The 13,319-nt window shown below is 41.8% G+C and overlaps 1 protein-coding gene across 1 annotated transcript; it reads left to right on the top strand.

Annotated features, from left to right (window-relative positions):
* The first annotated feature begins 3,053 nt into the window (after positions 1–3,053).
* nepro (nucleolus and neural progenitor protein) lies at positions 3,054–13,171 on the top strand. The gene is made up of 9 exons (XM_072263469.1): positions 3,054–3,171; positions 6,838–6,992; positions 7,257–7,333; positions 7,409–7,549; positions 9,118–9,195; positions 9,313–9,698; positions 10,609–10,673; positions 10,778–11,022; positions 12,483–13,171. Exons 1-9 carry the CDS (start codon positions 3,075–3,077, stop codon positions 12,925–12,927), a joined length of 1,689 nt encoding a protein of 562 aa, XP_072119570.1. The 5' UTR covers positions 3,054–3,074; the 3' UTR covers positions 12,928–13,171.
* Positions 13,172–13,319: the final 148 nt, after the last annotated feature.

Below are 13,319 nucleotides of genomic sequence, written 5' to 3'. Positions count from 1 at the left end.
TAGGTGCAGGAGTAGGCCATTCGGCCCTTCGAGCCTGCACCACCATTTATTATGATCATGGCTGATCATCCAACTCAGAACCCCGCCCTACCCTTCCCTCCATACCCCCTGACCCCCGTAGCCACAAGGGCCATATCTAACTCACTCTTAAATATAGCCAATGAACTGGCCTCAACTGCTTCCTGTGGCAGAGAATTCCACAGATTCACCACTCTCTGTGTGAAGAAGTTTTTCCTAATCTTGGTCCTAAAAGGCTTCCCCTCTATCCTCAAACTGTGGCCCCTTGTTCTGGACTTCCCCAACATCGGGAACAATCTTCCTGCATCTAGCCTGTCCAATCCCTTTAGGATCTTATACATTTCAATCAGATCCCCTCTCAATCTTCTAAATTCCAACGAGTACAAGCCCAGTTCATCCAGTCTTTCTTCATTATGTAGAATGTAATTACCTAAGTTGAATTTAGGAAGAACAAATGTCTTGTCCTTGGAAATATCAGCTCTGGTACACTTGGAACCCTTTTTGATAGTGTTAGGGATTGTTCAGGAGTTATGGAAATATGTGAGATATTAATATGTAGCAGATATTAATTCAAACAAGAACCAGTCCAGTTCTTAATGTAATTAACAAGCAATAATCAGTTTGAAGTTGAAAGGACGGCTTTGCAATCAAGCTGTACTGTCTTCTGAGCTCAGAGCACACAGCAGAGGTTGGCTACTAAGTGATATGGTTTGCAAAGTGGTGACCATAAGATCAGCCAGACTTCAGACAATGTTAATTTGCCAGCATCAAACCAGGCAACTGTGGGCTAAGTAATTTGCACCATTGTAACCAAGTTCAAGGAGGTTTGCAGACCAGATTAATACTGTCACATAACACATCAAACATGGTCACAAGCATAGCTGAGCTATCAATAATTGGGATATTTGTGCACTCAGACAGTCTGCCCTTGCAACACTAATCATGGGAATTTGGGTTCCCTGTTGTCAGAAGCTTTTAGACCATCTGTGTGAATTAGTTTGTCCTAGCAAAAGTGTTTGAACTTTCAGAGGTGTAATCAATTACTGATGAATGCCTGCAAGACAATTAATCTCGGTGGTGTATGGTGTCATAACATACTTTGATAATAAATTTATTTGGAACCCACATCAACAGCTTTGAAAGCACCTGAACTCCCAGTCACCATGAGAGACTTGAGACCAATCTTCTGGAGAGTGAACCCATTGAAAACAACTGGCCTGGATGGCGTCCCTGTCTGTGTTTTTAGATTTTGCGCTGTTCAGCTGGTAGGGTTATTTGCACACATTTTTAAACCTCTTCCTGCTTCAATCTGAGGCACCCACCTGCTTTCAGAAGACCAGGACCAAAGAAAAACAAGGTAACATGCCTTAACATTAAGGTAACATTGCCCAGTGGTTCTGACATCCATCATCATGAAGTGTTTTGAAAAGCACACATTAACACCAGCCTCCCAGAAAACCACAACCCATCACAATTTGCCTTCCTCCGAAACAGGTCTACAGCACACACCGTCCCCCTGGGAGGCTGGACAGTAACACTATTGTTTATCAACTACAGCTCTGTCTTCAATACTATAATTCCAAGCAAACTCATTTCCAAACTCCTAAACTTGGGACCTCCCTTTGCAACTTGATGCAGGACTTCCTGACCAACAGGCCATAATCAGTAAAGGTAGGCAGTGAAACTCGCCCCACAATTTGCCTCAACACAAATGGTTCACAAGGTTGCATCCTCTCCCTCCTATTTTAGTTCAAGATTGTTTAATTTTTAATGTCATTTCCAGTACATTTACGACTATGTGGCTAGATACTGCTCCAACTCCATATGCAACTTTGCATAGGGGGCCGTATCTCAAGGATGAGTCGGAGTACGGGAAGGAGATAGAGAGTTTAGTAAACATGATGTCACGACAACTTTTTTCTCAATGTCAGCAAAGAAAGGAACAGATTGTTGTTTGGGTGGGGGGGGGGGGGGGGATGGTAGTGCACATGCTTCCCGTCTTCATCAAGTGCTGAGGTTGAGAGCTTCAAGTTCCTACTACTGAGCATGACCAAAACCTGCCTTAGACCAACCATGGCCAGGAAAGCTCACCAGCACCTTAATTTCTTTGAGAGGCTAAAGAAACATCATGTCCCATCAAACCGTACCCATTTTTATCAATGCACATAGAAAGCATCCTATCCGGCTGCACGGTGGCTTTATATGGCAACTAGTCCGGTGACTGCAAACAACTGAAGTGAAGATGTTCAGAAGCAGAGGATTTTGTCTCTGAGTACAGTATATCTCTGGAAGAGCCTGTTCATTAGTGCAACGAATCTGCAAGATCACTGTGCCCATTTGCACCATCTTCATTCCAACTACACAGTTCAGTTAGATAATCATCTGCACCACAGCTATTTTAAGAGCAGTATGCAGAGGGACTGAGATGCTGACTGTGCGTGGACGTTGTGGGAGAGACATTCTCTTCACTATCCAAATGTTTGTTTGAGAGTTTTGGTGATGAGTAATTCTGTTAAATGGCTTTGCCGGTCTGCCCCAAGAACTACCAGGTAAGATCTACCATCCTGTGTTACTCAGAGCCTAGAACATATTTCCAGTGGTCAAAACTGTCTGCACCAACTTCAGTAGGTAATGCACGATCCAACTAAATAGAATGTCCGTGGCCACGAAGGCAGTCTCATCATCTGCAGGAACGGGTTGAACTGGGACACCCAGCTGATATTTTTGGACCCGGGGTTATGGGCATGGCCGTATTTCAGAGAAAACAACTGAGGTATATGGTGCAACCCAAAAGGGATGTAGAGACCCACTCCGCATCAAGTCCAGCAACACAGAACCCTTTCCGCCTGATGACCGAATTCGATGGAGGGGGTGGGGGAAACAGTCTCTCCACTGCGTGACCGACCTACGCCCCGCTGAAAACCAGCCCTTGCGCAGCGGATCGACAATCGCCGTTGCAGGCGCGGCCTCCCACCTCGAGCCCGCCCCCTTCTGCTTGTGGCGCTGCGATTGGACGAGACGCCGGGTGAGCGCGAGGGCGCTTCCTGCGAGGGAAGATGGCGTGCGAGAGCTGGAGCGTGGCGGAGGTTTGGAACACGGCGGACATCCCATTCCCGGACTCTTCCTCCCTCAGCGTGGCGGCCGCCGACCCGGGTAGGGGCGGACTCGCTGAGCCAGAGCCCTCTTTATGTAGGCTAGGCCGGAAAGCTTTAAAATTACCAGGGGAAATGCCGCGTAGAAGTCTGCCACTTAAGTAAAAGTAGGAAATGGGGACACCCCCCCATAGTACCCGAATTTTCTCATCCTCATTTCCGATTGTAGCATTTCACCTAGACATGAGCAGTTTTTATTTTCAAATCAGATCTTGCGACCTACAGTATTAAACGCACGAGCAGATGCTGGAAATCCAAAGCAACACGCACACACAAAATGCTGGAGAATCGCAGGTCAGGCAGCGTCTATGGAAAGGAATGAAAAATCGACGTTTCAGGTCGAGACCCGTCTTCAGCAACTCCAGCACTTTATGTGTGTGTGTGTTACTCTAGATTTCCAGCATCTGTAGAATCTTCTGTGTTAATGTTAATCTCTCTTCTCAAATGATCCGATTAGTATTTAAAATATTTTCTGTTTATTTTCAAGGTTCTTAATGGTTTGAGTGATTTACCTCCTAATTTGAATGCTCCACATTATATAAAATGTTTTGTGCCCCGTTGTGAAGGGGGTGGGTGTGGTGGCGTAGCGGTTAGCACAGCGCATTACAGCATCAGTGATCCATTGATCAGGGTTCAACTCCCATCGCTGTCTGTAAGGAGTTTGTATATTCTTCCCGTGACCGTGTGTGTTTCCTCTCACATTTGAAAATCTTAATGTTTGGGGTTATTGAGTTGTGGCCATGCCAAGTGCTGCTACCTCATCAGCAAGTTGCTGGATAGTGGAGGAGCTGGACTTTGTACAGACCACGTTGCTACCCACTACAGAAAAGCAGTGGAGCCAGTGTGCACTCTTAACAAGCGGTGCGAGTGCTTGTCTTGGATGTTTTTCTTGTGATCGCAAGACCCTGTTGAACTAGTTCACTTGGTTTACTGGTTCATTGGCGGGTGGGGCTGAGTGGCCTCTGTTGTAGTGCGGACTAGGCCCCATGCTGTGGGGTCACCTGTTGCAGTTGCCCAGGAGGGGATACGCCGAAGGCAGTGTGGCGTGGCATCCATGCTGGGTTGGGAGCTTCCCCTCCCGATGCTGCTGCTATGCAGTGTTCACTTGGTGGAGGAAGACAACTTGGAGGCAGATCGTCTGCGAACTGCTGTGAGCTTGTTCTTGGCAGCAACATCTGTACTCCATCAACCTACACACAGGATGTGTCACTCAGGGATTTGGGCTATATGATTTTTTTTGTGTGATTATGTTTACTGCTATCTTATATGTGCCTTGTGCTGTGTATCACTTGTTACTGTGTTTTGCAACTTGGCCCCAGAGGAATGCTGTTTTGTTTGGCTGTATTCATTAATATCCCTGAGTGACAATTGAACTTGGAAGCGTGGCAACATTTGTGGACGGCCCCCGCATTATCCTCAACCTTTTGACACAAAGCCTGCATGTTGATAAATAGGTACCACCTTTGGCAGTCCCTTGGGATTGGGATGAATTGCTTCTACTTTTGGTATTAGGGATTCTGGCACTATGAGGTGAAGCCAATTTAGGAACTGTGGACTGTGGTAATGGACCAACAATTCCCTGGAATCAGTGGTAATGTTGCACTGTCTTAAGAAGGCTTTGAGTACTTCCTTGAATCTTTTTTCTCTGTTCATCCCCCCCCCCCCCCCATCCCATCCCATCCCATTTTATAGAGGAGTTTAGAATGGAATATCGGCTTCAGGAATTTTGTTTGGCAGATGAACATCAAGGTCTGCCCAGCATGGCCAACTGATAGTAACTAAGGCCCCAGTGTCAAGGAGATGGCACTGACATTAGTTTGCCTGTCCTTGCAGTGGATTTGGAGAGCTCTGTACAGGTGTTCTTGTGCTATTTTTCCGGTGTGCCTGTTGTAGGCACTCCAGGTGACAAAAACATATTTGAAAGCGTAGATCAGTACTGCCTAGTAGATCGTGAGTTTAGCTTGTGGTCTGTAACTGTGATTGTGACCTTCAGTGTTCTTTCCCTCTCTCTGTTGACGCATTGAGGAAGAAACTCGGCACTTTCAAGGTTGCCTACGTCTAGAGCTGGTTCCTGAAGTATGGGGAGTGGTTCCCATTTTTCCTGGGTCTTGTGAACTTTTATAGTTTGAGGGCATGTGGGCAGGTTGGTGGAAGATATTAATCTTGTGGATGTTGAGTGTGAAGCCTGTCCTCTCCTATGCTTCACTTAACAATGTCTTGAAACTGAAGTTTCCAATATGTGCAAATGCAAGCATTGCATAGGGCACGTGGGCGAACAAGGTTTGGGTGACGCTGGTTATGGAGAGTACCTGCCACAGGATGAGCAGTTTCCCATTAGTTCTAAAGATTGTCTCCACTCCTCTGGGGAGTTTGTGGGGGGCGAGGTTCTGCATTGTACGAGAAAGATGGAGAAAACTGGCATGATACTGCTTGATTTGGCACTGGCCTTCACTGTGAATGGTTCTGTTGCAGACTCTTGGTTTATACTACGGCTTGCTTGTCATGGTGGAATAACTAAGATGAGAGTGGGTATTTTTGTGTGTGCAGTGTAAGTCACAGAGGGTGTTCTAACATCCCTCCTAATTGACGGTGGCAAAGGATTCACAAGTCCATAAGATCCCTCCCTCATTTTTCTGAGCTCCATCAAGTACAGGCCCAAATACATCAAATGCTCTTTGTACATTAAGTTTTTCATTCCCAGGGTCAATCTGGTGAACCTCCTCTGCACCCTCTCCAGGGCTAATGCGGGGCCCAAGATTGCTCACAATATTCCAAATGTGGCCTGACCAAGGAGTCCTGGTGAGATGCTGCAGTGTATTCTATAGATGCCATGAAGTGCTGCTACTTTGTATCAGTGATGGAGAGAGTGAATGTTTGTAGATGGGATGTCTTATCAAGCAGACAGCTATGTCATCTGTCGTTGGGCCTTGTGACTGGTGTTGATGCTAAGCAAGTGTAGAGTATTCCATCAAACTTCAGATTTGAGCCTTACAGATGATGGGCAATCTATTTAGAATTAAGAGATGAGTTACTTGCCGTAGGATTGACGTGATCTTGTAGCCGTATCCCTGACGAGCAACTCCGATTCAGTTTGTGGTCAGTGGTAGCCCCAGAATATAGATAGTGTGGGTTCATCCCAATCAAATCACGATGACTTCCATTGTGTTTTCATTATTCTACTAAATTCTTACTAATTCTTAATTATTTCAACATTACATCCTTGTAACTTTGTACTAGTTCTATACACTTCAAACAAAAAAAATGCTGTTTTTAAAATGGTGCATGTATAATGATTGTAGTTTCTGTTTTGCAATGGAGACTCAAAGCATGGCGTGGCTGCTGGTAAAGATTATTTGTAGTGGAAGGAAATGTAATTGTTGTGCTAGTTCAGCACCCTTACTTTAGGACTTGCCTTTTGAGGATTTGGTAGAAAGTCATACCTAAGTAGAAGATTCTTCACTCCCTCCTCTCAGGTATAGATACTTTGTTCAACACTATTCACTCATGTAATTTTGACTGATTTTAGTCAGGATTAAATCTTAGCCAGATTAGTGACATTTTAATTTGACTGACATTTGAGTTCATTCATAATAATTGGAGACAAATGCTAAAAATATTTAAAATGCAAATGTATTGAGTAACATTATTGCACTTTATTTTGTTTCAGATGTCTTCATAACTGACCTTCATTCTGCCTGTGAAAATGCTATTAGAGTATTAACTGATAAATCCCTAACAGTGGAGGTTCTTGTCCTACGCTCAGTGATTTATACTTTCCATAACAGGCTACATCAGCACAAGTCTTACCTTGTCATAAAGCAGGTTAGTATAATTGTAGAGAAATTTGTAAGTCTCAATTGAGTGCAAAAAAAATACGACACCAAATTAGCTAAATTATATTAAGTACTATTTTACTCTAAGAGACCGTTCAAAAATAGTTTATTAGTCTGATGGAGAAGATGGAGCAAATCACAACATTCAGGATTGAAATTTATGCAGCAAAAGTTCTCAACCACACACCAACATATTCATTTCTATTAAAGCATCAAATTGATGAAGTAATTTTACTTTTCTCTGCCCCAATAGGTTGAACAATGTGTGAATCGTCTTCACAAAATGCAACTTAAACATTCACTTCAAAGCCTGATCAACTCGTGTTCAAGGTAAACTTTGAAAGGAAATGTAAAAATACACATTCTTCAATAAGTGCATCTTATAACATTGATCTTTATTTTTAGAGCCATCAGAAAGCGTAAGCTGGAAAGTAATTGCTCAAAACAGATTCCCAACCAAGCAGTCCTGGAGTGGATGTCACTGAAAGTATTGGGAGGTAGTAAGCTGATACTGCGGCTGATGGATATGTGCGCCAAAGCATTTCTGTATCCTTGAGTATGACAATTTCCTGCCATTCTCCACTGCTTACATGTGCTACAGTGTCCAGTCTGAAAATTGGTATGGCATGTATGGCATTGGTGCTTATAATAAAGCCACCATTACTGACCTTCATCAAAAGTACTGTTATATGAAGTTTATTTATATATATATATATGTGTGTGTGTGTGTGTGTATATATATATAACAGTTTAAAAAAATAACACTTTTGTAGGATATTTGATTATGTATTGTGGACTTCAGAAATTATTAAGCTTACTTTTGAAGTTATTGAGCTGTATTCCTCTGGACATGATTTGTATGCAGCCAGTTGACAGCTATTCAGAAATCCCTTTGAAACATTTATATGGTCCTGTTTGTTATTTGTGTCTACTTGACTGTCAGCCATGAATATAAAACCCACATTCATCTCTGCCGTGTGATGTATCATATGTCTTCAATTTATTTTATAAGGAAATAGCTAAAAATTTGGGAAAAAAGTTTGAAAAATCCTTTTTGCCCATGTGGTTAAAAATGAGGAAATTACATGGGGTGGATGACTGAAAAATAGACTCATTTTAGACCCTAATAGAAAATGGAGGGCAGAGTTCAAAATAAGCTGACATTGATGGTGAATTAAAGATGGGATAGGGTATCCTTGGAGTACTCAAATCCAGAAATGGAAAACGTATGTATAGGGAATTTAGCACTAGGCGGGCTGATTGGATCGTGCATATATGGTAAAGACATATATGCATTCTAGGCTTTTCTTGAACCTTAATATTACTTCTCCTGTGATGATCGCTTCATATTCCACCACATCAGAAAGACTGAAGCCAGCAGCTTTGACCTCTCCCAGTAGTGCAGAGTTGAGGATGAAGAGTGGTGCAATGTCATTAATAATTGCACAAAAGTTTAAAGTTGGAAATTGAGGCAGTAAATTCATCCTCAAATTCCACACTTTTCCTTCATCAGTGAGCCAGACAATTTGATGCTCAGTTTATAAACACCATCTGGGTTTCTGATTCTCTTCCTTTCATTGAAAATATTCACTTTTATTTCCTCAGCTTGATCCTCTTATTATGTTTTCTGTTTCTGGATTGGAGTATTCCAAGCAACACACACAAAATGCTGGAGGAACTCAGCAGGCCAGACAGCATCTGTGGAAAAGAGTAGATGTTTCGGGCCGAGACCCTTCAGCAGGACTGGACTTTTTGTCTCCAGCCCTGCTGAAGGGTCTCAGCCCAAAATGTTGACTATTCTCTCTTTTGCATAGAAGCTTCCTGGCCTGAGCCCTTCCAGCATTTTGTGTGTGTGCCTGGATTTCCTGCAACTGCAAATTTTCTCTTGCTTGTGATTAAGCACTCCAAGGCTCTTTTAGCCCATCTCCTATTCAGCATAAATATAAGCTTCTTTTAAACTCTGGTGGCTAAGTTTTTATTTTCAAGACACAGTAATGTGTGTGTTAATAAAAGCTGACATGAAGTTACCATTGAAGTGAATTCTTTGATCTTAATCTAATGCTCAATTCAAAACATTTTCAAATGTTGGTTATCTTAACTGTAACATATTGCAGTTTAACCGGTCAATTTCTTCGTTATGGAAGATACATAGTTCTAAATGTGATTATGACAGGAATTCTCAGCAGACTCTGGTAAGTGAATAGTTCATTTGGTGGAAATCCTATTTGTAGTTATTGAATTTCGATAAATATTTTTAATGAAAGATTCACAGAAAGTATTTTACATCTGTGTTTTGCTTTTCTTTCTAGGGTCCTGTTTAAAAGAATCCTAATATATCTGGATGTTTTGTATGACAAACTATTGGTGGCAGTAAATGAAGTATCTAAAATTCAATATTTGCCTTTTGTGAAGGACTTTACCTTCCCTGTTAGCCTCAGGCAGTGGCTTGGTCTTTCCTCGATCAAAGGAATACAAATTAAAATGCCAAGCTTTTTCTCTCAGGTCACTGGAGTACCTTTGGGAAAGCCAAGTTTACTTGATGAGTTGTTTTCAGAACCTGAGGCCTTATTGTTGACAGATGATCAAAGTGTATCATTAGATGAAAATAAAATGAATTATAACCACGTCCCTAAAATCGCCAGTCAGTTTCTGGATATCGGCGTTCCTGTACAGGATCAAAGACTCCGTAAAATTGGTGAGCTTTTGTATAATGCTGTCACAGTTAATTATTGCAACACACACAAAATGCTGGAGAAATCAGAAATCCGGCAGCATCTATGGAACGAAATGAACAGTTCATGTTTCAGGCCAAGTCCCTTCATCAGGATCGTTCATTTCCCTCTTAGATGGCGCCTGACCGACTGAGTTCTTCCAGCATTTTGTGTGTGTTGCTCAAACTTTTTCCAGTATCTGCAGTCTGTCTTATGTCACAATTAGTTACTGTATTGCTTTGTCTAATAAGAATGTGTGCAGTTCTGGTTTCTGCATTATAGGGAGATTGTGGAGGCATTGGAGAGGGTGCAGAAGAGGCTTAACAGGATGCTGCCTGAATTAGAGGGTATTAGCTATAGCAAGTGATTGGATTGTTTCCTCTGGAGTGTCAGAGGTCAAAGGGTGACCCGCTAAAAGCTTATAAAATTACGAGAGGCGTAGAGAACGTGGACAGTCAGAAACATTTTCCCCAGGGAAGAAATATTAAATCCTAAACGGTATAGCTCTAAGGTGAGAGTGGGAAAGATTAAAGGAGATATGCAAGACGTGTGTCTGTATACAATAATAGCTACCAGGACTGTACTGCTAGGGGTGGTGGTAGAATCAGATATGCTGTTGGCATTTCGGAGGTTTTTAGATGGACCCGTGAATCCGCAGGGAATGGAGGGATATGGAGCATGTGCAGGCAGAAGGGGTTAGTGCAATTTGTCGTCATGTTTTGGATATACATCTCGGGTTAATGGGCCTATTCCTGTGCTGTACGGTTCTGTATTTAAATGATAATCTTTGCCAGAATTGTGTACTATCCTGATGTTTTCCACAACTCGTGTGCTACATTTTTAAAAAATGCGAATTGTATTGCAATTGAACTGATTATTTTGTTTATATTAAAGGAACTGACAGACATTTTAGGTTTAAAATGACATTTCAGCAGGCTCAAAGGCACAACTTTGCTGCGGTCAGTATGTTTCTTTTAACTGCAATAAGAATGATTGATTAAAAGTATGCGTATTGCTGTAGGTATTTCACACCACCTTTAACATAAGTGTTTTATGTTTTTAGAAAAATCTGAAGTCTGAGGGAGAACTTATTTGCAGAAGAGCAAAGAAGAGTGAGCAGCCACTCATTCCACTGACTGAGTTTTTGGAGAGGATTACCGCAGCACAGACTTTAAGCGTACTGTGTCGGGAGCTTAAAACAATATTCCTTTGGTTCAGGAAAAGAAAACTGAAGCACAAAAGTTGCTATTTAGGAAATCAGTATCTGAAATGTCACAAATTAAAAATGGTGGAATCCCTTGGCTACAGGTCTGTATAACTAATGGGTAGAGTTAGAGATGTATTAAAATTGTTATGATAGCATTTTGACAATCAAACATTTAGTTGCAGCATTTGTTTGTCACTGGTTTTGCTATCCTGCATTAAGAACAAAATGCCAAATCATTTCGTCCTCCTGTCAAATACATAGATTGTAATTGCTGCTTTGCATAAATCAGAGGATAGTTTTTTTGTATTTCCAAGCAGCAGATGAAAACAATACTTTCAAAAAAAAATTGAACCAGTGCTATCTGAAGTGGGATGGGCACCATGGTAACGTAGCAGTTAGTGAGACTATTACAGCTTGGGATGTCGGAGTTTGGAGTACTACCCCAGTCTTCCCCGTGGAAGGCATAGGTTTTCTCCAGCTCCTCTGGTTTCCTCCCGTGGTCCAAGGATGTATTGGTTTGTAGGCCATTTTAAATCGTCCTGTGATAAGGTAGGGTTAATTAGGTGTTGTTGGGTGGTGCGGCTCGAAGGGCTGGAAGGATTTATTCTGCACCCTCTATCTCTAAGTAAATAAATATATGTAAATACTATGAATTTTGGTACTTAATCCCCACCTGGGAACCATGCAAGATGTTTGATTTTTAAGGAGGAGTCATGACTATGATCTTCTCAGTTAATCTCTTCACCTCATACTTGGAATTGTAAAATATCCTTACATATAGGGTTGCACAGTTACAGGTAGTAAAACTGCAGCTTCACAGCTAAAGTCAGTCCTGACCCCCTGGTGTTGTTTTCATGGAGGCTGTATGTTCTCCCTGTGACCATGTGAGTTTCCTTCAGATGTTTCACTTCCCTTCCATGTCCCAAGGACTCGGGGACTGGTATTGTACATCACCTCTGTGTTGGGTTGAAGGATCTATTTCCATGCTCTAGTTCAGTAGTCCCCAACCTCCGGGCCACGGATCGGTATCGGTCCGCAGCCCGGAGGTTGGGGACCACTGCTCTAGCTCTATAACTATATTAAGTAATCAAGAAACTCCTGGAAATGTTTTCAGGGGGGAGAGATTTTGCTCAACACTTTTTTTTTCCCCCATAGGCCAATTTCACTTGATCAATTAGTCAGAAGTCAATTATTATTTCCTTATGCTGCCCTGGAGTTGGGATGAAGGTGTGGGGCAAAGTGTCTGAAAATAAATGGGTAGCCTACTTGCTTTAAAAGTTGGCCTTTGCAGTACCTGACTGATGTTGATAACTTGTGCTTGGTAAGAGCACCCACCGTCCCACAGCTCCTCTCTCTGCCTCGTCCAGCTTCTACTTTTCCAATCTGCAATTTAGACACGTGTCTTAATTCTGTGCAGAATTATAGACAGTTCTGCAGAGTGCAGGCAGAAGGACTAATTCATTGTGTTTACAACTTGGGCTGACAAATGGATTTAAACCTATGGCAGAGGTGCAAATAACTTGTCATGTTTTGCTACTGTTTGTTTTTCTTTATATTTCAGCTTTCCGAAGAAGATCAATTTCATAAAATCCTCTGTCTGCAAATGTCTCATCAAGAAGCCCCAGAGAACTTTTGAATCAGACAAGGTATTCAAAAATCATCTGAGGGGAATGACCCTTCTTCGGAAGTATAAGATAAAACACAAGAGACAGCTAAAGTTGCGCAGATTACAGTTAAGGAGACAGAAGTCTTTGCTGAGAGCGAAACACTCAAGAATGAGGCTTAATGCAAGGAAGAGGAACAGAAAGTTGCATACAATACCACATTTTGATTGTGATAGGCAAATTTCCGGAAAGAGACAAGGAATTAAAACAAATGTGGCTGCTGAATTTGTTGGAGACTTTGGTCAGGATCAGAAACTGAAGAATATGCCATACCCATCAGGCTCTCCAAGTGTGACAAATGCAGATGATATTGATGATATTTTTGCATCAATTGGAGTATAGTTTGTTTTGTAAATTTAAAAACCTCTGTAAAGGACTGGCAAAGCAATATATGAGAGGCGAACCTTAAAGTGCCATCATTGTGCAATGAACTTAAAAATGATTATTATGATAATAATTCAGTTCTTGTTACTAAAAGCCTGGATGTTATGAAATCTACAAAATTTGCTTCTGTGGAAGTGTTTCCTCGTCCAGAACTTCTCAATGAGAGTTTGCAATGAAGAAGGAATAAAAATAATGACAATTTTATCGTCTGAATTCTGTGGTTATAGGTTTATATTGTAGTATTTCAAGACCTAGATTGTGTCCCTCGCAATTGCTGAAAACGACTTCAGTCAGTTGCTTCCTATAATTCACTTGTATAGAGTTTTAAAAAAACTACAAGATTGAGAATT

The sequence above is a fragment of the Mobula birostris genome, chromosome 7, assembly GCF_030028105.1.
Source record: "Mobula birostris isolate sMobBir1 chromosome 7, sMobBir1.hap1, whole genome shotgun sequence".
NCBI classification, from domain to species: domain Eukaryota; kingdom Metazoa; phylum Chordata; class Chondrichthyes; order Myliobatiformes; family Myliobatidae; genus Mobula; species Mobula birostris.
Note: the sequence above shows the minus strand (reverse complement) of the source record. Positions and strands in the feature narration are given on the sequence as shown.

Excerpts from the sequence above, each read along its gene's own strand:
- nepro (XM_072263469.1), top strand. The coding sequence starts at position 3,075 with ATGGCGTGCGAGAGCTGGAGCGTGGCGGAGGTTTGGAACACGGCGGAC. Across the intron at positions 10,674-10,777 it reads AAAGGCACAACTTTGCTGCG|AAAAATCTGAAGTCTGAGGG; the intron begins GTCAGTATGTTT and ends TTATGTTTTTAG. Across the intron at positions 11,023-12,482 it reads GTGGAATCCCTTGGCTACAG|CTTTCCGAAGAAGATCAATT; the intron begins GTCTGTATAACT and ends TTTATATTTCAG.